The sequence below is a fragment of the Agelaius phoeniceus genome, chromosome 12 (assembly GCF_051311805.1).
Source record: "Agelaius phoeniceus isolate bAgePho1 chromosome 12, bAgePho1.hap1, whole genome shotgun sequence".
In the NCBI taxonomy this organism is placed as follows: Eukaryota; Metazoa; Chordata; class Aves; order Passeriformes; family Icteridae; genus Agelaius; species Agelaius phoeniceus.
The window spans coordinates 17,507,325-17,534,633 of NC_135276.1; the positions used below are offsets into that span (position 1 = coordinate 17,507,325).

Genomic DNA, 27,309 nt, shown 5'->3' on the forward strand with positions numbered 1-27,309 from the left:
CCGCCATGTTCCGTGCGCCGCCGCGGCGGAGACTGAGAGGACTTAGCCAGACAGTGCAACAGCCGCTCGGTGTTTATTAAATAAATACAGGCGCCAAGTCTACAGCAAGTGCACGTGGGACGTTTCGCCTTAGGGTTACTGCTATTTCTTAGCTATTATTACAGAGTAGTGCCGGCAGCGCTTTAGGGGTGAACGCCGCGTCCTTTTCCCAGAATCGCGGAACAGGCTAAGTTGGACGGGACCCACAAGGATCGAAGTCCAACTCCTGGCCCTGCAGAGACACCCCAACAATCCCACAAGGGCCTGAGAGCATTGTTCAAATGCTTCATGAGCTCTCCTTGGCTTGGGGCCGTGCCCATTCCCTGGGGAGTCTGTTCAGGGCCCGAACACCCTCTGGGTGAAAGAACCTTCTCCTAATATCCAGCACAAACCTCCTCTGACACAACTCCAGCCATTCCTTTGGGTAAACTCATTTTAATCAGAAGCTGTAATAACCTAAGCCTACAGCCTAACCTAACTAACCACTGCAGCTAATAGCAAACAAGTAAATAATTTGCCCACAAGCAAAGTAACTTTTCAAGGTGCTCTTCTTTCACTTGCTGACAGGTTGTTCCAGTTGTTCACCAGTGACCGGCTTCTCTTCCTTCTTGCATTTTATTCCAAAGAAACTGAAGAGTTTCATTAGCATTAGATCAACAATCTCCTCTTCTTCTGAAGCCTGAAATAATAACAAAAAGTTACTCGGAGGTGCACACCCAAAGTGGATTCAGTCTCTGCTGAAGCCAGGGCAAGTTGCAAGACAAAATCTGTACTTGAGGTGAAATAAGCCAACTTTCAGCAGAGCATGAGTGACTGCCAGGCAAAACATTGTGCCAATATTTTTATCCAGACAGAAGCCCCAGATGAGTATGGACACTACAGAAATTTTGGCTGTCAAATCCCATGGCAATCTCTCTACAGGAGCCTGGAGTGCACTTGCCAGCTCCCATACAGCTCGTGGTATACACAATGAGACATCCACCATTTTGAGATGAAGTAAACGAGATAAACAAAATATATATTCTATTCTATCAACCATATCCTTTGTTTTCATCTCCCTTGACTTTATTTAAAACATTTCTGGGCAGTACTGGAGTGTTGAGATGGATTTCACACCACACTATCAATAGCTTGAGTGGGTCAGGCACTCACAGTAAGACTTTTAAAAGGAGCTGTAAAGCCTCATGCACTTCAGTAGCAGTTTTGGCACTGATTTCAATACAGCCCAGCACGAACCTAAGAGTTTTTTGATGGATGTAGTATGTGAACAGAAGGCTACAAATCAGATCTGAACAGGGACTCATCTGAACAGGAATAGACAGCGTAAATCTGGAAAATCTGAAGTGTACTTTCTGAGCAAATGTTGCCTTCTGAAGAGTTGGACTGAATTTACATGGCTTTCATCCATGGTTGAATACCTGAGTAAGCACTGAACAAAAAATGTTAAAAGCAAGAGAGCTTAGATGAACAAACCTGGTAATGCTTCTGCTCCTCACTAAAAGCAACCAGAATCACTGAAATGAACAGATTCAGTACCACAAATGTCATAAAAACGATGCAGGATCCAATTAAAAAGGAGCCTAAAATTGGATTGTAGTCCAAGACCTGCATAATGCATAAGGTAAGACATTAAAAAAACAAACAAAAAGCATACATACCTATCTACATACATACATACAAGAGTTAAGACCCAATAAGAAGTCTATCACCTTGAGAATCCTGTGTCTAATCAATTATGACATATTCATTATACACATATATAAATTTTCTACTCTAGTATTGCCCTTTGTTGATATGATACAGTACAAAGACAACAGAATATTTTATATATATGTGTGTGAATATGGGCAGTCTTTGGGGGTTTTTAAGTATTTGCATTTAATTGTAATGGTATGCCAGTTTCCTGTGGAAGTTAACAAGCCTGGAGATCTGTTCATCCACAGAACAGCTGAAGCCTCCTAATGCCTCAGCTTTCAAAATAGGTGAAATCCCTGTATGCATGTCATTTATTTTACTGTATGCTTTACAAAGAAGCACAGTCAGACTGTCGGAGACACTTGTAAACCAAAGGTTGTAAAAAATCAAACCACTCATTTTTATATAAGCTACAACATAGGAATGTATTTTCATGATTAACATGAGTGGGATGTAGAGGTGAAAATGTGCCAAATGTGCCAAATGGCTGATCTTCAAAGCCCCTCGTATCCTATTGGATCCATGGTCTAAAAACATACACCAAGGAGGAGTTCACAGTCAGAGATGTCCAAAAATTAATCCACAAAAAATGTTAAAAGGATATTGAAATATTTGAAAGATCTTACTGAAAAAGTGGTATATAAAGAATAACAACAACAAAATTAACATAGGCCTTCTCTTGTGGAAGGCCTTGCCTTTCTTGGGAAGATAGAAGGGGTGTTCAGAACAAACACAGGGCTTTCCTTACATTTCTATCTGTAGCTTTCTAAGGAAATTACTCAAAACTTTTTGTAATCAATTAGTAACAGCTCTAGTAGAAATTTGAGCAGGTTTCTTAATGAAAGGTTCATTATGAGCCTCCTTGTGGTCAAAATAGAAAATGAAAGAGGTTTCACTGGATGTCCTTGTCTTGCTCAGAAAGGGTGACTGCCTCAGGGAGCTGTGGAGCTTGCAAAATTAGATTAATGTTTAGCACTAATTGAAAGTCCTTCTATTTGCTGGGTCAATGCATATTTGATAGCTGAGATGCCAATTGTATGGCTGCAAACTTCTCCAAATTACATGTGGTACCTCCTCATAGTTGAAGATTCCCAGCTGAAGACTGACCATGGTCTCTGCTGAATCAAGGAGGGTTTTGTAAGAGTAGAGCTTCCAGCCAAATATCAGGTTTGCCTGCAAAGGACAGAAGTCATGTCTTGTCTCATGATCAGAGTCCTTGCTGCAAAATGTGTTTAGCTTGAAGATCTTTATCATAGATATGAGAATGTCTTGTATCTGCTCAGCCTGTTACTAGATATGTAAAAAATATAACTATTTCCCACTTACAACTAGCCAAACAGAAAATGGCACTTTCTGAATGCTCCACAATTTAAGCTTTATCCAGAGAATCATTTTTCCAATACTTTGTTCTTTGTCGTGTCTATTACACATAAAGAGTCCTTATTTTTCAGCTCAGTGTTTGATTTTTCACTAAATTTCAGTTTGCTAAGGACAGAGTGGATGTTTTAACTTCTCTTTCACTCATACAGAAGACTTGGGCTCCAAGCTGCTGAACTAAGATACAGACAGGCAGCTTTATTCCATTTTACATGGCAAAGCTATGTTGCTTTTGGCATTCAAAAATAGTTGATTTAACCTGACAGTACCTGGGAGCAGACTGCAGACAAGAGAAAGCACTGTGGTACTCACAGCAATGGAATAGGCAAGGAACATGACTGCAATAACAGTGATGAACCCAGAGATATCACCCCATGCCCTCCTCAGTGTTGAAGTGATCATGTTCAGTTTAGGGTTGAGCCTCAGCAGATGCCACAGTTTCACTGTGGAGAGAAGCACCAGGAATGCAATCAGGTAGCCAAGAACTGCATCAGCTCTTGCTGTTTCACTGAAGTTTATGGAGCTGTTAGGAAAATAAAAAGAAAATGCATAATATACCATGCACACAGAATCCTTTGAAGTGCATAAATGGGTATGCTGGAAAAGCCAGTCACCCTGTGCTGGGATTTCAGTAGAGACCTAATGAGTTCCTGTTTGAGTGTTCCCACTTGCACTTCCTACTGTGTGCTCACAAAAAGCTCAGTTGTGCATGGCTAACATTTTTAAGGAGAGGAGGTTGAGGCTGTAGCCCAAATTCTGCTCATTATTCTGTGATTCTATCATTTCTTTCCTGAAAGATCTTTTAAAAGACGTTATAATTTTCCATTCTGCACTAAGTATTCCATTATTATCACCAGTGGCTTTTTACAACAAAGAATAAGGCAGATTATGTGTTTTCTGGGTGGATGTCCTGTAGCAGAAAGGCTTGTTGGTTCACAAGAGGGTGATGCAGACAGGAAGGGAACTTGGTGCTCAAGTCTGCTGGATTTTATTAGAGCAGTATCAGAAGAAAATCCTATTGCTGACACAAATCTAAGCCCTGACACACTTACAGGCTTCATTAATACACAGCCATCTAGGATAGTAACATTAAGCACAGAAAAGGTGCTGTCTGGGAAGAGGAAAAACAGATTTATTTCTGCATAAGTAGCAACAACAAAGGGTGCAGCAAATAGCATTAGTACTTACTCCTCCTTGTGTTCCTGGTAGTAGCTGATGTCCCTGGCCCCAAGGACCGTCCGTTTCACAAACACTGACAGAGCACTCCAGCTAATCAATATAATGGCCATCTCCAGGAAATTCCACTTGCTCTGGAAGTATCTCCATCCCAGACTCTTCAGCAGCTTTCCCTGGGAGGAGTTTTACTGTTTCAGTCTCATGACTCCACATCACACAATGCACCTCTGAAGATTAGGGCAATGCCCTCCACAATAAAGCAGATTGCTCTACATTAATAAAACTACATCTTGCACTAGATTCTCATTATCTTTCTCAAAAACAGCATCCAAGCCAAAAAAAGCACTGCCTTCCTTTTATTTAATACTGACACTGCACCTGATTCAATCTTCCATTGGTGTAGCAGCATCAGCGCTACTGAAATCAAGTACAGTCCTAAAGCTTTTGTAAATGCAATTAACAGCAGGCACAAGGTCATGCTCTCAGGCAGACTCTCCAGTGGGGCTCACCTGTACTATCATGTAGTACACAATGAAGAGGAAATAAATGATTTCTGCTGCAACCACAAAGATATGGAGGCTGTCAGTGTAGGGGTACAGCCGGACACTTTGCAGCTCTGCACTTGTGAAGAAGGCCCCTAAAAAAGAAAACAGGGGTCACCTCAGAGCTTCTTCTGCCTTCATTCAAACAACTCAGTTCACCACTGAGACATCTGTACTTGCTTTCACATCAGTGTGAGGCTGAATTCAACCATCAAACTAAGATTTAGACTTGACTGTATGAGTAACCCTACAAGGGTTTGAAATTTTCCTCAAACAGGAATTTCAGAGAGTCAAGGCTTTTAGAGTGGTTGTGCTTGTCTGCTTGAGTCTTGTTTGATAGCACAATAGTAATCCCAGCAGGACTGAGTTTGGATTGGACTGCAAATGCAGAAATACAGCAGGAGGACTTGGAATTTTTTTAAAAAGCTGAATCTCATTCTAAACAAAATGAGCTCAATTTGGGCATTTTCCAATACTTGGACACAAGTCTAAGGAGGCTGCTCTCAGACTAAATGTTTTCTTACAGCCCCTAAACCAGAATCTGCTTTTACTCTTCTCTTTGTTGTATCCAGATTATGTATTACATGATTACATAGCTATACATTAGAAGTCATCAGGAGCAAAAAACCCAGACCATTATTTGCATTTTTGTCCTAATATTGTATTGATTCACTGAAGTGATTAGGAAACAGAATTTTTCTTTTCCTGTTGTGTAAATTCTCAAGATCAAGTTTCAGTGTCGTGTTTTCTTCATCAACAGATGACCATGGCATAAGCAAACATAAGATATTCCATTATGGTCCATATTACTGTGATGCTGCATTTTTCCTAAATGGTTTAAAAAATTTGCATTGATTCTCTCATGATTAGATTTATTAATACACCTGTGTTTCCTGAGGAAAGAACTAGGAAAACACTGATAATGTGTAAATCTAACTTCTGTAGGTGCATTTCTTGCTGTCTTCAGAAATGTGTAACTTAGGAAAGGCTCTCACCTAAAGCATTGCTTTCAAACATCAGGCTTATAATGCAGAACAGGTTCACGTTGGCATTGTAGACTGTAAATTCAACAAACACTGCTCTTGTGAAGGTGTCAAGCCAGACATTGTTGAAAAGATACTGGAGAATTCTGCCAAAAGAATGTGTAACCAGTGATGTAATTCATACAGGAATGAGACAGTACCACATGGAGGATGCACTGATAATTTACAAGAACACAAGTGGTACCTGGAGGCATTTTTAGGGTCGGTTCCCAGGTGAATCACATATCCCCCTCCACTGTAGACAGCAAATTTACCCCAGCTGGGGTGTCCTCTCAGTTTGGACTGACTCTGATAGTGCCATGCTGAGCTCAGGTCAGAGGAGTTATCAGGGGCTGAGGTGTTCCAGTGCTCCCCATAAAGTGATGTATCCTCTGTTTGTAGGGAGTAGGGAGCGTGGCATTCCTCAGCTGCGTGCTGGAGTCTGGGAGAAACGGGGCAGGTGTCTCCTTTCACTCTCACTTGGCGAATTCGAGCACTACCCACCAGCTTGGAATTGCCATCTGTAATGAATCCTGAGCAGGAGATGGAAAAGAGCAGCACTGGCAATATGACAAAATTAATAATATTTCTTCATTTCATTTATGATTCACTGATGCATTAATATTTTGCCATATATTCTTTTTCTCGGAAACACTGTAAGCAAAATAGTCATGAAAATGAAACCCTCATATTGATTTGAACTGAGTTCTTAAATAATATTCATAATAACAGAGTTCTGTGTCACCCCCATCAGTATTTTATACACAGGGAAAGTGAGGCCTGGGGGAGAAAAGTGACTCACCTCGAGTCCCATAGTGTTCATGCAGTGTTCATGTCCAAAGAACAACTCTGCTAATATATTTCAATATTTACCCTTAAATGTGAGCTGGAAAATTGGTCATATTTTACTGGATATGGCTGGATAGAAACATGCTGGTATTGCATAATTTGCCTTCACATTGACACAAGTCATGATGCAAACAACTCTCTGAGGGAAAGCTGTATGGTGCCACCTGTCTGCCTTTTTTTTTTTTTTTTAATTATGGAAAGAAAGTTGTGTAAACTTTCTGATATATCTGAATATCTGGAGTAAGTAATATAAAATGTGAAAAATTTAGCATTGCAGTGCAGAACTTTTGGGTTATATTAAATATAAGGAAAATATCAGGGGATGTTTAACCTAGGGTCAAGCTGTGGGGTTTTGTTATCCACTGGTATTCATATTATAAGATTCCTTGCTAGCCTCATACACTCACAATTCCTTTCTCCACTCAAATATGAAAGTTAGAGATAAGTATTAAAAACAAAGTTTCAGAATCTGTCAAGCTGGAGGGAAACAATATGAATCTGCACCTTTATATGATCCATAAAGATTTTTGAGTAAAGTAGTGTTTGCCCACGTGAAAAAATCCTGGTAACTGTAGACATCATGGAATCCATCTGTAAAGCTGTCCTCAATGTGTTTGTTTAAATAGTAGGAATTGGGATCTCTCTGCCCATAGGCAACCAGTAACAGCATCCATAAAAACCCCAGATAGGCTGGAAAAAACCAGAAAGAAACAACACATGTGAGCTCTGGCTTAACAATGCTGTTCAAAATAGATTGCATGAATGATTACTGCTGCCAGCAGCCATTAGGCCAGGGAGGTGCTTTGTAGGCTCTGAGTGACCAGTGCTAATGAGTACACCCAAACTACTTCAATGTGCTGCAGTTTAAGTGTTTCACATTTGGAATATGAGTAGCAGTCAAGAAAAGAAGTGGGAAGGCTGAATAGAAGTAGTCATGGTAGCTCCAAATAAAATGACTTTGTTCCAAGTGAAGTTGAGGTAATTTTTTTTTTGCCATTGATTTTAGAGGAAATAAACAGGGGCATAAATCATTATCTATAGATACTATATGCTTTTAGAAAGATGGCCTCCATCTGCTCTTTGGTTTCAGCTTCATTTTAATGTTGACCTCCTCCTTTTATCCTTTCTGCTTTTCTTTAATCTCTTATGTTTGTGATGTGTTTTTTTACCATAAAATGAAGCCTTAGCCACACTTTTAGCTCCAGCTAACATTCCCACCTCCCTGCAGCTCCAGCTGCCAGGGAACAGCCTGTCTGTACATCATAATGGCTGGCAGAAAGAAGATATGCCAAAACTTTGTCACCCAAGAGAACAATATTTTCACTGAAGTAAAATTACTGATGAGTATTACTGAATAAAACAAGATCATCTACATATGGGTAATACCCAGGATTTCTCTGATGAGGGCAAATGCTTTCTGCTCCTTCCTGTAGCTGATTTTCATTTTCTCCACATCAGCAGCAGGAGGTGGCCGGTAGATGTTGCTCCTACTGTCCCTTCGGACCCCGAAGAGAGGGTATGAATCACCTGTGAGGGAGAGCAGTGAACCCTGGAATTAGTTAATTATCATCCATGTCCTGCTTTTTGTTTGTTTGGACTTTCTAAGGAAACATTTCTATCTAATGCTTTCCCTCAGGAATAGAGGATGTGATTTAAACAATTACTATAGCAACTGTAAGGCAAACAGGGGAGAGGGAAGGAGCTCACAAAAACTGTGTTGGGTTTAGGACCAGGTGTGCTCCAGGTGTCTCTCTCTAGGCTGAGCATCTCAGCAGGTGGTGTATTCATAGCCTGAGGCTGAGCAGGGAGGAAGCTGCAGATCAGATAACTTTGCTGTGCCCTAGGATTCCTGTCTGCTAGTGAAGGCTTTATTTAGAGATGATTATGACTGCAGAAGCCACTGCTCAGTTTAGGGGAATAATACAGATAATTGTGGCTGTGGAAAAGTATGTAACCTGAGAACATCCATATAGGGCTTAAAGGATGTGGGAAGTTTCTTTGTGAGAGGTTTTAGTTATGCTTGTCAGATAAAGACCTACCACTGTACATGAAGGGTGAATTTTTTACTGTTCACTTATTTATTTTCACTAAATTGTGGAATAGTTAGAGGTTTTGTTGCAAGCCAGTTGAGCTTAGTCAAGAATTATTCATGAAGCACTCCAAAAGCTTGGAGAATTCTGCACTTTCTTTAATAATTTTTAACTTTGCAGGCAGTTACCTGGTGCAGATAAAGGTCCATCAATAGCTGTGTTTTCTTCATCCTCATGTTCCACCTTCTTCAGAACCAGAGCAAAAAAAGCAGCAAATCCCAGCACCTGGAAGGAATCAGCTGTAGAGTCACCATATTCCCATTTCATATCATGAAGCTCAGGTTTTGACCTGGATCACTTTGGATCCAGGCACTGCAGGAATACAACTGTGCTTGGCTTTGTTGAACCCATGCAGCTGAAGCCCATAAACAAGAGAACAGCGCACAGTGCTGGGGTTTGTCCAGCTAAACTGATTCTGTGACACATCCTCACTGGTCAGAAACCTCATTAAACCCTGACAAAGCAAGGGAGTTGAAACTAATGGAGTTAATGTCAGCAAAACCCATCCGAACTCTAAACCACCTGCCTGCTCTTGTTTGAAGGGCAAAGAGTTCTCATTTTATATCTTAAATCCTGCAGCTCTTTAGAACGTGTTACATTGTCTTCCTGCAATGGCAGCAGATGAGCTCATCTTGACTGGTGGTTGCATTTCTGAGGCTCTCACCTTTAAGGGCTGTGTGATGAAAAGACTTTCCAAGAAGGAGATGAGCATGGAGATGAGCCATTTGATGGAGTTCTCCTTGCCATAGTGGAGCCCGTAGAGCATGGTGAAGAACCCGGACACACTGCTGGTGGCTGCCACAAGGAACCAAGCAATGAACACAAACCACCAGGGCAGCCCTCTGGGAGAAGGACTTTTCTTGTCATCACTGGACAAGTTTGGAGTATGGGACCACCTTGAGAGTGAACGAGAAGAGAAAAAATCAGTCTGTGATGGAACAGGAACCAAAATCGCAGCCATTGGGTTCACTGGGAACAGGCAACATCTTATGATATAAAATCATAATATTCTTTTAATTAATGCAGTTATATAGGATATATGGATACCAAAAAGTATCCATATACAAAAAGTGAGAAAAAATAATGAGGTGTGCAGAGATCAGCTAAAATCAAAATAAATGTGATGGGTTTCTTTACTCCTCAGTTCATGCACAACTGAATCTCCAGTAGAATTACTGACAAAGCTGTGAGTGCATTAAATCTGCTGAATGCATCTCTTGTGATCACCATAATGGCCAAGTGACGTAATTAGAGCAATTGTTTTCAATACTTCCAACTTAATTATCAGATTTCACAGAACTATTTTTGTCTGCTTATTAATTTTTCTTTATCCACACATTTTAAAAGACTTCTGTGACTTTGGAGCTGGGTGATTATCCCAGCCCTTTACTATCACATGGCATTTATTGTAACTTTCCACTTTGGAGGCAAAAATGACAAACAGCAATGATCTGTCATTATTGCTTTTGTGTGCAGTTCACAGTGCATGGAAATTTCTTTGTAGCTCCTGCAGTGGTATAATAGTAAGACTTATTTTTACAGATTTAATAATAGTTATCTAGCACATGTTAAGCAGCAATTATTTGGGCTGTGTCATCCTGTCCAATTTTGAATTCATGACCTGAATTTACTTATACTTAGAATGAGAACTGGGTTACCCCTCACTGATGGATGCTGATGAGCAGATTTGGTTCTCCAGGAGGTTCTTCATATGCTGAACCTGACAAACAGCTTGTGTGTAACTCTGAGGCATCTGAAATTTATGGGGCCCCAGTAATTCCAGCTCCATCTCCACATGCTGGAGTTGCATGTACAAGCAGCGATGGTAACCCCTGTATTTCAGCTGGTCACAAATTCTCTTCTCTGGAGTTGGACTTCTTGTTTTTTCTACAGACAAAGAATAAATTTATTAAATTTATTTATTTATTGAGAAAATAAATAGATTAGAACACATCTGTTCAAAGGATGGTTTCTCTGGAGCCAAAGATCATGAATGTGATGAAGTGAAGACTAACATATGAAAGGACATGTAAAAGCAGCTTTAGTACTAGAGCTTAATACTCCTCTGCTGGCATGGCCTGCAACTTTTTCCAGAAGGCAACTGAGTTAAACAGCAGTCCTAAAATCTTAATAGGTCAGATCAGATATCAACTCTTAATTTGTTCATGGTTTACCTGTGCAATTAGTAGCTTGGAAGACTCCCTGGAAAAGCTAAATGTGAGTCTTAATGAAATCAGTGAGATTATTTACTCATATATTCTTGTTTAATTGAGAGTCAGACTGAAAGGAACAACAGCACAAGGCCAAGAAGAAAAAAAGAAGACAGGTCAAAGAGTTTGTGAAAGAAGTGATATTTGTGAGTCTCTTCATTTGTAGATGCTGATCCAGCTCCCAAGCCAAAGCAAACATTTGATTCTACAACATAAAAAATAGAGATTTCACAGTTGATTTTACTTAGTTGGGTGCTCAGTGGTGCAGTGAAAGAACGAGAGGCAATGGGCACATCTTAAAACATGGGAAATTTCTGAACATAAGAAAAAACATATTGGACACTGGAGTGGGTTGCTGCAGTTGAGAATTTGTGGAGTCTTCATCCTTGGGGCCATTCAGCATCTGACTGATTTGATCTTGGGCAATCCTGCTCCCACTGACCCTGCTCTGAGCAGCGTGGTGGGGTCCAGAGATCCCTTCTAACCCAGCTGTTCTGTGATTCTGTACTTGCCTTTGAGTCAGAGTGTAAGAAGAGCTTGGGTCATCACATCCAGTGCTATCATCATTTTCATTGCAAGGGTTTCAGCAGGTATTTCAGAGTGCGTTATTTACCTGGGATATCCATAGCACCCAGTGTGACAATTATAGGGCCATCCTTCTTGCTCTCATCACAAAACCCTTGCTCAGCTCTGTTCTGCTGACAGATGACATCCTCAACCAATGACAGGAGTGTGTTGATATTAGCTGATTTTTCGAGGTCTGGTGCTGAGGTGGGAGATAGAGTCTTCAGGGCTTTAAAGAGTGAGTTGGCAATTCTTCTTATGTCCTAGGAAAGACAGCAGCAACACAGCAGTGACTCTGGCTGCAGTGGCTTAAGCTGATGTGATCTGACAGTACCACTGGCTGGGAGCTGCACCAACTGCTAAAATCTCCAGAATGGATAAGAATAGCACATCCTACAGTGCTGGATGTGACAGGCAGATTTCAGTGAGTTCAGCAAGGCAGCTTTTGTGGTTCAAAAGGGCAGCGTGCCTGAGAAGATGTGGTCCATGATACCTTTTATCTTCACTGTGTTGCTTGGTGTTTGCTCTACCCCCTGAACACAGTGATTTGGTCACGCACAGTAACTGTGCAAGGGCTGGCATGTACAAAGGCAGGCCTTAATGAAGGATTGCATTTAGGTGGGCACTTTGCACCAGTGGTAATTGGGTTTTCTCTTCAGACAGGCTGAAGAGCATTGAAACAGGGAAATTTGTGGAGCTGGGGAAGCCGGTAGTGTGTGGCAGCAGAGGGCAGTGCAGGACTCACTGGGACTTGCCTTTGTCACAGCCTCCGGAGTGAGACAGGCAGCCTGGGTGGCCCCTGGGGTGGGAGGCAGGCTTGGGGACACTCGGCCGTTCTTTCCCGGCTTCTTCTCTCTGCTCTGCTGGGCTGGCCGGGGTCGTACGTTCCTGAAGATCTGCACAATGAGTAGGTTGATGGGGAACATGAGGAGGGAGCTCTCAAAGCCAATCATCACTTCCTGCCATGTGAATTCGATCTTACCTGTCAAGGTCAAACAGAGCAGAGAAGGAAAAATAACCCCAGGCAAAATAAACCATCAAGTCTCTTTCTTGGGAAAAACCCATTTAATCAACTCTTGCTTCCAGATTCTGCTGTCTCTCTATTTGCCTGCCCAAGCAGTGGTGAGGATTGTTACCCAGATCCATTTTCTGCTCAGCAGGGTCCTTTGGCACACCCCAGAACATGATGCTGGTCAGCATGGTGCACAGGAGCAGGGAGAAGCAGCAGGACACGCGCTGGGCTCGCGTGAAGGAGCTTCGAGGGGAGCGGCTGAACACCGAGTACCAGATGTGCCCATCCTGGAAACCCTTGGAGGTCTTCATGAAGAACAGATTGCTGGGAAGAAGAGGGAAATCAAATGGATATGTAGAAAGGAGAGGGAAGAACAAAGCCCTAGTTCAGGGTCCCAACCTTTTTATGCTTCTAGGCACTATCAGCAAAAGTAATAATTAGGAGAAATGATCAAATATCATGGCTTGATTTGCATGGAATGGTCATAGCTACTTATGTCCTTTTCTTTTGGACACAGTATAGGGGGAAAGCAAATAGTTCCTATTTAAATTGTCAAGAAAATTACACTTAAGAGAAGATGTTTGGGTTTCTGTAGGTTTCTGTAGGTTCTGTTCTGTCAGGCTATCCTTTAGCACCGATATCTTCAGTATGGTACTACTGTTAGGGTAATGATTTATGTAATCATCCTCCCTCTCTCTCTCCCTTATTCAGAGCTCTTTAAGGACAGTGGAAGACCTTCCTTGTTTTCATTTTTTTTCTAGGGCTTTGGTCTGTTTTTTTCATCCTTGTTTTTCCAGACTGACTGTTATCAAGAGAAAAAAAAAATCCATGAAATAGGAGGTACCTGAACTGCTTCATGTCCTGTTCTGTTGCTACTGGGAACACTTTATCTAGGACACACTCTCCAATATCAATGGCTAGCCAAGAGTTGCAGAGGAAGTACCATTTCTGATCCCATGCCAGGTCATGGACTAATACTCGATTCACATACCTGTTGGAAAAACACACAGGGCACTGTCACATACCACTGAGTGTGTGAAATCCAGAGCTCAACAACACTGTGGAGGACAAACTCTGGCCTTCAGCTACTTGGGGTGGCTAAACTGTAAGGCAGTTTGGTCTATTTAGCTGCAAAAACTAGAATCTAACGCTTCTTTCTAGAACTGCAGAAAGGAAAATTTTCAAGTGTTAGAAAGGGAAAGCTGTTGACATTCTAAAAAGTTTTTAGTGGGTTTTTACCTCCCAGCATCTCCAGATCTCCACTTACCAGGACGGACTGTCCCCTGAATTATCATGCCACAATCTAATACTCTGCAGTTCCCCAAGAGGAAAGAAGGTACAGAGGAGGAAAACATCCACTCCTCCACGTTCAAAGACTGGTGAATCAGGATCATTTAGATGATGGGGCTCACTCTCTCCATCCAGTCCATAGAGGGTGAGAGTCACCTGGAAAATAAAAAGGCAAAATGAAGATTTGCATATCTCCATCCTAAATGTGATTATTTCTTCTTTCATCAAACCTAAGGGCTTTCTGGCTCACACAGTGCATTTGAGTTCTCCTGTTCAATAGCCTCAGGTGCTCTATTATTCATGCAGTTCTCAAAGCAAATAAACTCCTCCCACACAGTGCACTGATACCTTGGAGGTTGTGGCTGCACCCCGGCGGTGTCCTGTGAAAACTGTCACAAGGTAACGGTACTGAGCAAAGGGGTCATTGTCTTCCAGGACTGTGATTTTCACCTGCAGAGCCACACAACATGGGCAGTGGGTTAGCTCTCCTGTGAGTACAGATTCCTGAAAGCTGTGAGTAGGAGTTTGTGATCTTGTGAACAATGATTACAAACCAGTAAACAGAGAGTTACAGGGAAAGGAGTAGGATTGGTTACAGACTTCCTATTAAAACAGGCTAGGCATGGTGGGAATTGGCCTGAATACATGGACTTTATTAGCTGGAGACTTACTTTGGCATCATCCTGGATGTCTTTCCTTCGAGCCCAAATAACTACAAGCACATATATCAGAAAGATGCATCCTACAGTTGTCACCACCACAGGATTGTCCACGAATGTACCAAACAGCTGAGCTGTTTTGCTGACATCTATGGCATTGGGTATGACAAAGAAGGAGCTCCCAAAGAAGGTCAGATGGTTGCAGAGGCACTGTGTGCTGCTAGGGTTTGTTTTTGGTCCTACCTGAAACCCAGAAAAGATTTCTGATAAAACATCTGGCCTCAAGGTATTAAATGACTTACCAAGCAAATGAAAAGACAGTGCTGAGATTGGTAGGTTAGTGTAGAGAGCTGCTGCACACCAAATTGTTCAAGTTCCAATAAAGAATGTTAATTCTAACACCTAACCAGTAATGGGCATTACAATACATTATGACCTGGTCAGAATGGTTCCATTTCTTCTATAGAAGTTCATCACAGGAAATGGGAATGTTTAAAGGTTAGTTCAACATGACTAAACTTCTTGAGTTTATTAAATCATCTCAGAATGATCTTATTTCATGGTGTCAGTTACTACAGATGGTGGTTATGAGGGCTGGCTTTGAAGTGTGTAGCAGACACAGTGTTTTGTTTTGCTCTACTTACATGACATCCATAGCTGTTCCAGCCTCCCTGGTGCTCGTCCCAAAACACACAGCGGGATGCAAAGCAAGTGGCACTTATGGTTAGCTCACTGTAGACTGTTGAATCCATTCCCATATCTTGTAAAAGCATGAAATAGTAGGTTCCCTCTCCAAAAATGAGGTCTTCTGGGCTGAGAACCCAGCTGTTCATCTCACCTTGAACATAAATATTTTAGTTTCAACGTATATATATAGAAAGGCTAATTCAGAAGCATGCATGTAATAAATGAAGCAAAGAAACAGGTGTGAAATCATTCTTAGCAACTCATTGATCAAATCATCCCAATCTTTGCTCCTGTTAATGAACACTTTATTCAAGAGATTGGAAATTTGAAGAATGAGCTAGATACCTGAACTCATGGTCAAGGCTCATTCTGCAAGTTCATGAGTCACTAACCACTTCTCTTACCTCCAGAGGTTTTCTTATAGAACAAATGATTTTTCATATCATAGTTGGTTTCATTTGGGTGATAACCATAGCCCAAGTAAAGTATTAGTGGAATGTCGTGTTCAGATTCCAGGTGGATCACTACAGACATGCTTTCTGAGGTAACATTTACTTGAAAAGTGCTATAACTGCCCAGATTCAGCAGAATCTTATCTTCCTGAGTTGCTGAAAGCCTTGGTAACATGATCTGTTTTTAAACAAAAAGACATAGGTTTAAAAACAGAAAAGCATTTTTCTTCTTAGCATGCAGCCCACATGCTAGATTATCTTTTTTCATAACATCAGGAAATCATGGCCAGAAAAAAATACCACTTTCAAAGTAATTTTCTTTTTAATGTCAACTAACCTCTGAAAAATTAATTTGAAATCTGTGTAGACTCATCACAAAGCCTAGAGTTAGGGTTAGGGTTAGGGTTAGTGCATTTCTGAACTGAGAACTGTGATTATGACAGAGACATTGGCTGCATAAAGTGCATGTATGAATGATTTACGTGTCAGTTTATACATGGGCTAGGAAGCCAAAGAGTAGTTCAATAAATACAGTAGCTGGTTGGTGAAATCAGACTTCACATTCTGCTTTGGGATGACTGTAATCTGGAATCTATTTCCACAACCATTAGCATTCTTACATTCATTTAAAGGAAGAATAAAATGCCTCATTTTCGAGAAAAGTCAGAAATACTTGGGGTTTTTTTTCACCCCAATAAATGCTGGTAGTGTTCATTAAATGCTGGTGGTGTTCATTACATCATCTAATGTAATGAACACTACCAGCATTTGTGTTCACCTCACAAATGATAACACAAATGACAGTTTGTTAATGGAGAGAAGAAAAAAATGAGAAAGGAGGGTGAAAGTTAGGAAATAGTGGATTTACCTCAATGTTCTCTTTGAGGTTGCTGACTGGTATGATCAAACCATCCAGACCAGTTAGACTTAGACCTCCCACCGTTCCACTGATGTCAAAACTGCTGTCACTGGAGAAAAAGGGATTCATGGCAAAGCTCACCATCTGTTAGGAGACATTAACAATCAGACAACTGAGCTATTGTCAATATTTCATTTTATTCACAGCCTGAATTGCTGAATAGTTAAAGAATGAGCTCAGACCCAAATAGAAGTAAACTTACAAGAAGTCTGCATACAGATTTTATTAAGACTCTACCTTATCTCTAAGGTGGGTCTATAAACCTTGAAAATGATTTTTATTCTGGAATGTGTACAACAATCTTTATTGTTTTCATACAGCGTGACACCTTTCCAGTAGAGTTGGAAGAGGTGTAATGAAAAAAAAATGTTTGCAGGGATTTTAGGGGTCTCCTGAGAGGGTCAAACCAACCAGAGAGATCTTCAGAAAATTTATTATGAAAATATGACAATGATATGCAATCTATTGTTCTGAGAGAAAAAACCACCATGTCCTAATTCAGATGGGGGATGTGCTACCATCAGCACATTTGTCTCCTGCAGGATCTGAGTCCCCACACTCAGCTGTTTCCTGCTGGGATGAAAGAAGGCTGCTGTGGGTTAGTTTGAACATGATATGGACTCTGAGCTGTTCCATCCCCCTCAGAGCATAAGATGTAAACAAACAGCAAACAGATGTGGAGGTATTGTTTGATTCCACTGCCTGCTCCTGCCATGAACCTGTGAATCAAAGTGTATGTAAGGGGCTGATGGGATGGGGAATTTAAGAATTCAGTTGTTTTTGCTGAACCACCCTCATGCAACTAAGATAAATGAAGGCTTCTTTGACCAATAATTTCAAATAATTTTATTGGCATGACAGGAGGAATGACACGTGCTCGTGTGTTCATTGTGAAAGGATAAACAATTCTAAAACCATTAGATGAGGAATGTAAGCTGGATATCAAATACAGTTAGATAAAAGCTGTTTACTTGCCCTTATATCCACTGTTTCACCATCAACTCCTGAAATATTGAGAGAAGAAGCAGGTGGGAGAGTAAAGCTGGCAGAGCTGGAGTTGGAGATGTTAATGGATGTGCTATCCATGCTTTCTGTTTGTAATCTGTCCAGTTAGGGTTGGGCATAAGCAAAGCAGAATAAAAGAGAAAGAAAATAATAAAAGGAAAAATAGCCACCAGATAAAACCCCCAAACATCAATAGCATGGACTTAATATCTACAGAGGAATCTTTCTCTCTTCAAGAATATAATTTATTTGCAAAACTATTTCGAAGTCTGCCAGTAAATACTTTGTACGTGAATCTGTCCCTTATGCAGTACTCCATGTAATACTACCATAGAATCATCAAAAAAGGGGTGGAATTGGCACATCTGGAGAGGAAGTTTTACCAAGGTGTACTTATTTGAAAGCCTTGGTTTCTGTGTGAACATGCTCTTGATTTGAATGCACAGTTTGATGTGGATGAAAACCAGGCTCTCAGGGAACAATTTAGGGATGATTATAGGGAATGGAAAATGCTCATCAGGCTCCTCAGGATTTTATTTGCTTCTGCCAAGCTGCTTACAGTTCCATATAACATGTCATTATTGGCAACTTGGAAAAGAAAAGAAACCCTTAGCTGGTATGACATTAGTTTTTGACATAATTTCAAAAGTAAGTGACTACTGCCTCATTCAGGAAATTGTAGCAAATTCTCTGTTGGTTAAAGAACACACAGCATGGGAATTTCTAAGGTGATGCTTCTGGAGTCCAAACTGTTCTTACTATCAGTCACTAACAACAGACTTGATGCACTCTCGAAATTGTCATTATGCTACAGTATTTAGTTACTTTCAAAGACTGTGTTTAAGCACAATGGAATTGACATTTGTAGCTCTCAGAAGCTTCGGTGGGGGACACTGCAGCTTTTACCTGTGCATATACATTGTGGCAGAGGGAGAGGTGAGCACTGTGGGCTCATCACCTGGTGCCTTCCCAAACAGAAGGGCACTCTGGAGATTTTCAACTGTACTCAGGAGCTGGTGTGACACTGAACTCTGGAAAAGAATTGGAGGAGGAGACTTACAACAAAGGTACTCAGGATTATCAAGCTGCACATTATTTGTCATTGCTTCCATTTAATTTTGGTGTCTTACTAAGCTGGCAAACTTGGTGATAAGATTCCTAATCTCAGAGAAAGTTATTCTATTGCAATTTAGTTTCTGTAATTCTCATTGTGGCAAATAAATGCCTTACAGATTTTTACTTCTATATTGTTATATTTATAACTTGTATATATTGAAATTACAAGCATGACATCTATCAATACCTTCATGTACTTTTGTGTATTAATGCCCTTAGCTGCACATTGTTAGTGTTTTGTTACTTGGAAAAGCAAGACCTCATTATATATCAGTTGTGTATTATTAGTGGGTTATTGTTGGAAAACTTGTCCAGTTGATAATCTTTTCTCTCAGATTTATTTCATCCCTACTTCCTTGCAGTGATGAAATTAAAATATGTTCAAGCCCAGGACACTCACAGAGTTAGCTGTGACAATTCACATATAGACAGGAAAGGGCAGGACAAAACAGATATGTTATGTCTTTCTGAACAGATAATCAGAGCTTTCTGAAAAAGTGTCAGCAGCAACCAGAGCTCCTTCCAGTTGTGAAGTAGTGGTGGCAATCAGGAATGTTTAATACCTGTGGCTTCCTTGAATTATGGGGCAAAAGGACAGGATAGAAGCAAATCTGAAAAAAATCGCAACATGCTTGTCATCGATGAGGGGTCAGAGCTGATGCTGTGTTCCCTGTCCTGTTCAGCTTTCAGTGTAACAAGTCTTAAGAGGCCTCTATCATCTTCATTAACAGATATCCAATCTAACTTGTCCAACTGGGGAGAAGTTTCCTCTGATATTCAATTCTGTCATGGTGTCACAATGAACCTTTCCCAGTGGCAATTTAAAAATACAAGAGACAGCAGAGATTTTAAAAACCTCCCAAAGCAAACAAATATTCACACATGGTACAGTACAAACTGGACCAAATCTAAATTACCTGCTTTGCCTTTGGCACTGAAGTGTTCCCAGCTCTGATTTCTACAGAAGCTTTAAGAACACTGCTCACTGCATTAAACAAATAGTTGGCTGCTTCCTTTAACTCCTGACCATCTCTGCTGTGCTCTGTGTTTACAGTGAGCAAGGAGGCACTGACATGTTTCAGAGTGATGCTGGCTTCCACCTGCAGAAGAAACACAGGGAGCAGTTTATATGTGCTGGCACTACAAATGGCAGAAGTGACACTTGTGTCATTTACTGAATATTGCAACATCAGTAATCTTTTGGGACTATTAGTGGGTAATGCCATTTTTACTATAATTATTTGTGTAATACTTCAAATGCTAAAAAAGATGGTAATTATATCATCTTTAGATGGTACACCACAGTGGAATACAGGCATGAAAAATGCAGCCTGCTTCTACAGATAAAATCCATAAAAAGATGAATAAATCTGAAAGAAGCTTGTCTGTCAAACCCTGGGCAAAGATAGATTTTAGATGTACTGTAAAGTAGTAAATTAGGTTATAAGTTTCTATCTTAGTGCCAAAGGAGAATGATTTTTGCAATTTTTATTTTGTGCCTGGATGCAGCTTTGGGACTGGGAAAGCATTAGCCAGATTTTAGCCCAGGATAGTGAAGGAGCCAAGCAAATTCACTGCAGGCTTGCATCCATCCCCACAGCCTGTGAATGCTGAGCAGCCTTTCTGTTGGGTAAGAGCTGGATCTGAGCTGTGTTCTTGTCTTGCCAAAGTTAACCACATCCTGCTGAAATGCTCCAAGCCATTGTCACGCTCCAACTCTATAATACATCAGAAATCAGGGCAGCTGTTCTTATTGCCTGCATATTTGGGAAACTTCCCCCAGTGACAGTTTGTTCTGTCCTGCCATATCCTCACCCTATAACCATAAATAGCATCAGCTACTAATAATGCCTTGTTTCCAGACAAGACTCAAGAGATACTATTGTGAGACCAACCTGCACATTCGTGCCCAGCTCCCCTGGGTGCTGACATGTTCCTTGACCATTGCCTATCTGCATTTTGTGCAGTGCCAGGATCAGGGATGAATGAATGTGGGCAATTCTAGAAAAACCCTCTTGGGGCAGTTCTTCTTCAGGGTTCTAAAAGTGCTTTACAGGAGAAAACATGCACCCTGACATGTTTCTGACTAAAAGTTAAGGATTCTGTCTCAAAAATGTATGATGAATGTAATGGTCATAGCCTGGATTGTAGAGATTGCTGAGACAATATCTGAGACTTGAATTTACTTACTCTAAACAGAGTCAAAATACAGCTGGTCAAAATACACATACTGGTACAGTTGAAAAAATGGGTAAGAACAGATAATTATAAGGCACTGAAACTCTTCCAAGGTCAGTGGGATAATTAGAGTCACTACTATTAGTGTGAGGAAATTTAAGATGAATTGCTTCTTACCTGTGCTGAGACAGACAGCTCTTCACTCCTGTAAGTGATTTCTTTCAATACCTCTGACATCTTCAGAGCAGTCTGCATTGATGTTATGTTAACAACAGAGAGAGTTGTCAGCATCAGCCCTCGGAGCTTGGGATGAAAAGGGATAATTAGGCAAAGGAACAAGATGCTAATTAGGACTGTGAAAATAGTGCTGTGTATTGACAGCCAGGCTTGCTGTAAGTTATGCAGTAGAGTAAGACTCCACAACAAGGATCATTTGAGCTCATATTAGCTCTACTGACAAGATGCCACTTGCCCTAGTAATTATATAATCATGAGTTTTATCTTACCTCCCAGCACAGAGAATTCATACACTTAACATCCATTAAGAGCAAGGAGAGTTACTTGTGAGAATTTGTACTAATGTATGTGAATTACTGTGTAAATGCCACTTCCAGAGAAAGCAGAGCCATGTGTGATTGATGTTATTTAAATAATGGATCTTAATTGAAGGATACATTCTCTAGATCTCTTCATCTGAGGCACTCAAAGCACTGTACAAATATCAGCTTGTGACTGAAACATCAACTGGTGGCTAAAATGGACTAAAGAAAATTACCTGCCATCTAGTGCTTTTGGGGGAAATTAGATAGGATATTTATCCCTCTAGATATGCCATTTTATTGATATTTGATATTTAAATTGCTTGGGAAAATTAGGTTTAGATTAACTAGTTTAAATTAATGAAATAACAATTGAGAATTAACTGTTTTACTGATGAATGATAAAACAAATAATTTATGTAGACAAATAGTGAAAACTAGCTGAGACCTGTGCCAAACACTGAGACAGATGCTAGAAACTTGAAACCTTCATTGATTTCAAGTGGTGATATGTGAGCTTTTTATTACTTAAGAGCTGTCAAAGAATATGAAGAGTCAATTATATGACATTTTACTGCAAGAAAGTGTTTTGCTGACCTCTTTTCGTGTGTCTGTCTGTAAAGACATGTTAAAACTTTCCTCTTGGATCTGCTGATTAAGGACAGATGCCACTGACTTGTACAGCTGGAAGAGACTCATGCTGCTGTTCCCATCTTTTAGGATGGTGTTTGCCTTCTCAGATACCACAGCCTGCAGGGTCAGGTTCCCATCCATCATATCTGCAGGTCCAACCTGGGGAAGGAATCAGATATGCTCTCAACATTGCCAAGGCTGTTATAATTTTCTTTGGACAGCTTCCATGATCATCTTAATCACAGCCTAGATAGAGTGGGACATAAAACTTCATGTTCCCCATTTTCAATGTTTTATTTTTAATGGCCTGATAAGGATCTCCCTACTGTGGCACTGGGGAAGAAGCAAGAGGCTTTTGGGCCTACACAGATACTCAGTAAATAGGCCTACACTGCTTAATCAATATCCAAACAATTCTTTTAGACTTTTGTTCTAGAAAAAAGGGCAGTGGAAGATCTTTTGACCTTGAGCACACAGAGAATCGTCTCTGTTAGGTAGAAAAATGGTGATTATGGCACATTCAGAAGGAAGTAGTACATCTAAAAGAGGAGGAAGCTCCAAAAGTCAATTATGGGTTAGTTATCCACTTGAGAGTTGTTGAAACTAATTAATTCTATTGTGTACCTTCACTGAAGCATTTGTTTGAACTGTATCACCGAAGTTGTTGCTAACAATAATTTTCACATGTAAAATAAAATCATTTTCCTCTTCTCCAAGTGGAAGATAAACTGGGAAGAGTTCAGGATCTGGGCTGCAATCCAGGAGAGAATCTGAAACAGGAAAGAAGGGGTCAGGGAGCAGACAGCACAGAGCCACCTCCTGCTCTCTGAGAGCAGGGGACCCAGGGCATGTTCACTCGTGAGCAGGTCCCTGCAGAGCAGGGCGGCTTGTGCCTCTGCTCTTGTCAGGAGAAGCCAAACACTTGGCCTGGGGACTCACCTGGTGTCACATAGAAGCAATAGGTGAGCTGCCTGCCAGGAGCGGCCGAGCCGGGAGCGCTGCAGGAGACTCTGAAGGCGGTGAGCACCGAGCCGCGCTCGGGACTCAGGGCACAGCCGGGGGCTGCGGGCGGGGGCACGGTGCTCAGCAGGAACCAGCGCTCCCCGTAGCCTCGCTCAGTCCTGGCTGCGAGAGGAAGGAGCAGGAGTCAGGCAGGAGCGAGCCCAGCAGAGCCTGGGGCAGCATCGAGCCCACCCAGCGACCGGGTCTGCATCGAGCCCACCGAACAACCGGGTCTGCATCGAGCCCACCGAGTAACCGGGTCTGCATCGAGCCCACCGAGCAACCGGGTCTGCATCGAGCCCACCGAACAACCGGGTCTGCATCGAGCCCACCCAGCGACCGGGTCTGCATCGAGCCCACCCAGCGACCGGGTCTGCATCGAGCCCACCGAGTAACCGGGTCTGCATCGAGCCCACCCAGCAACCGGGTCTGCATCAAGCCCACCGAGTAACCGGGTCTGCATCGAGCCCACCGAACAACCGGGTCTGCATCAAGCCCACCGAGTAACCGGGTCTGCATCGAGCCCACCGAACAACCGGGTCTGCATCGAGCCCACCGAACAACCGGGTCTGCATCGAGCCCACTGAGTAACCGGGTCTGCATCGAGCCCACCGAGCAACCGGGCTGCCTGTCGGGCACACACACGGCAGGCTGGGCTAACGAGCAATGAAATCTTGCTACTGAATCAACCATAACACAAAAGAACTATTTCCAGTATGTTAATGTCTGATTATAAAGCAAAGTGCTACTATTTGATCAAGCATTTAGCATAACTTTGTTTCAGGTGAGCCTTAACAAAGTTATTAACAGCTTGGATAACTGAATTTCTCCTGCTGTGCAACACCCCAGAACAAACTTATCTCCTCATTATTTTAAAGAACTTGCATATAAAGTAACACCTTCAACTTGTGGACTAATTTACCTTCATATTTGTCAGTGAGGCTATGCGTGTGTGACATCAATATGATGTCATGTCAGCAGAGATTATCTCAAAGGAATCTGTAAACCCTAAAAACCCTGTTAGCCCCTACCTGTTACTTTAATCTGAAAAGCTTCTCCCTGTGTCTGCAAGAAGGAGCTGGTCATTCTCAACGTGGATGAGTTGCTTTGAAGCAAATTCAAAGAGTTCTGCTGGAAACCAGTCAGGCCACAGGCTAGAGGGAGTGTTGAAGACTGGAAAATCAGACAGAAGAGAACACATGGCAGTAGAGGCTTTTTGCTGTTCTTTCTCTTGTGATTTATCAGGAGCATGGCGGCAGTTTGGTGCCCTTCATTGTAACCCCTCCCAATCCAGGCACCCATTGTCTCCATCTTCACCAGTATTTTCTGAGAATTCATTTGACAAAATATCCCACTGAGGCCATATGGCTTTGTGGATATTTATTTTTGTGTACGCAGTATTTCTGAAAAATCTGGTGCTCTCACCTTGTTTTGGAATGTGTTTTCTAAATACCAGTTATAATATATGGCCTGGGAGTCGTCCTGTCCAGAGACACTCAAAACAACTTCATCACTAACATTCACTGGCTTGCAGTTTGCCTCACACCTGTAAGGAAGTAAGGTGGGAGTTACACATAGTATGAGATGTCTAGGAGAAATTTTACACATATCTTATGGCATTTATTCCTGTTGCTTCAGTGAGGTTGACATTGAAATCTCCAACACTGCAGTGGGGTCAAAAACTCTAAGTGGTTTTCAGAAGAATGTGTTTCAGTTGGTAAAAGGTTTGTGTTCAAAAACATGGACTGAAAAATGCAGCAAGACTTATTTGGTCAGTAATTTTTACCATGGTAAGATGCAAACGGATTTAGAACAATAAGTTTTCTTTACTGTGAGGGTGTTGAGGCCCTGGCACAGGTTGCCCAGAGAAGCTGTGGATGGTCCATCCCCAGAAGTATTTAAGGCCAGGCTGGATGGAGCTCTGAGGAACTTGATCTAGGGGAAGGTGTTCTGCCCATGACTGAGGGGTGGAACAAGATGATCTTTAAAGTCCCTTCCAACCCAAAGCATTCTGTGATTCTAGTGCTCTGTGATTCTAGTTCTCTATGATTCTAAAAGTACAATACTACTTTATTATCATTATTATTGGAAACTGTGGCCTTGCACTATGCTTGTGCAGTAATAATATTAACCTGTGAATACCAAGGTTTAAAACCAGACCTGATTTCCAGTTGCAGTTCTTGTTTTGCAGTCACATAGAGACATTGCTCATCCTGCCTCTCTTCACTGCCATGGTTTTGGATGGTAATCTTGACAGTCACTGCTGATTTTGGAGGAGGAAGGCAGGAAGGTGGGATTTGCACCTCACTTTGGTTGATTAGGATTATCTGTTGCTTCACACATTCATTCCAGGCAGGCCAGCAAGCTCCTGCAGAAACATTTCCTTTATAGTTAGAACAGCAGCTTATAAAGGACTTTCCTGCCATAAGTTTCAAAGAGCTTTAGAGACAAGTTTCTTGAACACAATTTAAAGAGTTGGTAATCTGGATTCAGATTCAGGCTTTTCCAAAGTCATGGATGAGGTCAGGGATAATTATGGGGATAGAACACAGATGGCCTGAATCCCAATCCTTTTTTCAGCCAGAAATGTGTTTGCATCATGTTTAATGTTAATTATTGCTGTTTTATTGAGACACATGTACTTTGCAAGTGCCTGTGTAAGTCACTTGGGATTAGTCCTTGGCTATGAGAAAGAAGCTTAGGACAGGTAGATCTTGAAAAACTGAAAAACTGAAACCTTTGGGAGAAGACAAAACCTTTGGGAGTACTACGCCAAAATATATACATAATTAGTTTGGTCCCAAAACTAGGGTTGGGTAGAAGGACATTTTTCATGTACAGTGAGTGACAAACTTTAAAGTCAGAAAATGAAGCATCCTTAAGTCAGATTTTCAACGCTGGATCTGACACAACAGTGAGTTTGTTACTCATCAAGTACAAGTTGGTGAAAAAAGTTCAGGAAATGCACAAACCACAGGTCCAGAGAAAACTGAAATTATTGTTGTTGTCTGGCCAGCCAAGTGTAACAGTTGTGAAAGGATCCACATGGCGACTTGGTTTAATATATATTTTGTGATCCTAAATAAGAAGTAAATGTATCAGTTAGAACACAAATATGAATAAACACACACATATGTTGCTTCTTTATAATGAAAAAGGTCTGAAATTTAGACCCCAAATCACTGGATGCAGATCTGTAGTCTATATGATCTTTCTCTTAGCAGAGGTAGTGTGGCAGTAGAAGCAATGGGAATGGAAGAAGATGGCACAGAAAAATTGTGTGGCAAAATTTTCCCAATTGCAGAATTGGTTTAGGAGTGCAGCTCCCATTTTCAAAACTAGGTACTTAGGAAATTAATTCCTATTAAACCTTCCCATCTGGACCAAGACTTCTAACCCTTGAACAACCACTTGTCTTCTGGTGCATTCCTTTTTTATCTTAATTGGATACATTGCAGCTGTAAACAAGGAGGAGAAGGGGTAGGTGAGTTTGTCTTTCTGTGTACCAAACTGTGATAAACTTGGGTGTGGATTAGATTTATAGTCCTCTGATGCAATATATTTTTACAGGCAATCTGTAAAGCATGATGGCTTCTTGTGAAGGAGTGTATCTCCCATAGCAGATGTCTGAGGTCTATCTGCTAGTGTTACAGTTGAAAACTAGACTTTTAACATGATAAAATATTCTATCTGGCATTTTCATTATTTAAATTTGGACAGCTGCTAGCAATTGGTGTGTCATTAACTTCTTAGTTTGCCAAAAACTGGGAGATTTTTCATTGCAAAATAATTTAAACACTCCAATACAAAAGTAGAAAACACTTGGGAACGATCTAAAATATATTAAACTGTACTTGAAGGATCACTTTCCAGAGAGAGGTTTCATTAGTCAAGTAGTTGAATTAAAAATTCATCTAAACATATTTTAACTTACAAAACTGAATTGTTGTGAAAAGTTCATTTTCTTTAATCTTTTTTATGCATTGTAGATGGAATGCCTGTAAACACATTTGTCTCCAAGACTTGTGGTATAGATTATGTGTTAAGCCATATGGAGAACAGAACATCTAGTCCATAATTTACTGTGCTGCAAATACTTCTTTTCCCTGTCTTATACAGCACTTTCACTGGTAAGAAAAGTCTCTAAGCAATTTTAAAGAAAAGTCCTTAAATAATACTTACATTTTTCTTTGGGGTATTTGTTTTGTAGCTGCCTTCTTCCTTATCAGAATCTGTTTAATGCAAAAAAGAAC

General features: G+C 41.1%; 1 protein-coding gene and 1 long non-coding RNA gene across 2 annotated transcripts in view; one reads left to right on the forward strand and one right to left on the reverse strand.

Moving 5' to 3' along the window:
• Positions 1 to 49: 49 nt before the first annotated feature.
• LOC129125479 (polycystin-1-like protein 2) overlaps positions 50 to 27,309 on the reverse strand; it is a 36,383-nt gene continuing 9,123 nt past the window's right edge. The window contains 35 exon segments of the mRNA XM_054640943.2: positions 50 to 718; positions 1,513 to 1,644; positions 2,806 to 2,907; positions 3,424 to 3,634; positions 4,300 to 4,460; positions 4,797 to 4,924; positions 5,825 to 5,958; positions 6,057 to 6,384; positions 7,205 to 7,390; positions 8,087 to 8,227; positions 8,919 to 9,015; positions 9,455 to 9,686; positions 10,449 to 10,677; positions 11,614 to 11,827; positions 12,320 to 12,546; positions 12,701 to 12,900; positions 13,421 to 13,567; positions 13,844 to 14,022; positions 14,215 to 14,316; positions 14,538 to 14,768; positions 15,170 to 15,363; positions 15,617 to 15,842; positions 16,533 to 16,667; positions 17,559 to 17,685; positions 18,495 to 18,619; positions 19,622 to 19,804; positions 21,060 to 21,185; positions 22,019 to 22,213; positions 22,679 to 22,824; positions 22,994 to 23,179; positions 24,088 to 24,229; positions 24,482 to 24,602; positions 25,217 to 25,424; positions 26,029 to 26,134; positions 27,239 to 27,288. Of these exon segments, the coding sequence (XP_054496918.2) occupies positions 593 to 718; positions 1,513 to 1,644; positions 2,806 to 2,907; positions 3,424 to 3,634; positions 4,300 to 4,460; positions 4,797 to 4,924; positions 5,825 to 5,958; positions 6,057 to 6,384; positions 7,205 to 7,390; positions 8,087 to 8,227; positions 8,919 to 9,015; positions 9,455 to 9,686; positions 10,449 to 10,677; positions 11,614 to 11,827; positions 12,320 to 12,546; positions 12,701 to 12,900; positions 13,421 to 13,567; positions 13,844 to 14,022; positions 14,215 to 14,316; positions 14,538 to 14,768; positions 15,170 to 15,363; positions 15,617 to 15,842; positions 16,533 to 16,667; positions 17,559 to 17,685; positions 18,495 to 18,619; positions 19,622 to 19,804; positions 21,060 to 21,185; positions 22,019 to 22,213; positions 22,679 to 22,824; positions 22,994 to 23,179; positions 24,088 to 24,229; positions 24,482 to 24,602; positions 25,217 to 25,424; positions 26,029 to 26,134; positions 27,239 to 27,288 (5,777 nt within the window). The 3' untranslated portion in view covers positions 50 to 592.
• Positions 326 to 8,985, forward strand: LOC143695074 (uncharacterized). Its single transcript, XR_013183978.1, has 3 exons — positions 326 to 463; positions 607 to 1,660; positions 8,911 to 8,985. It is a non-coding gene; the product is annotated as an uncharacterized LOC143695074 (long non-coding RNA).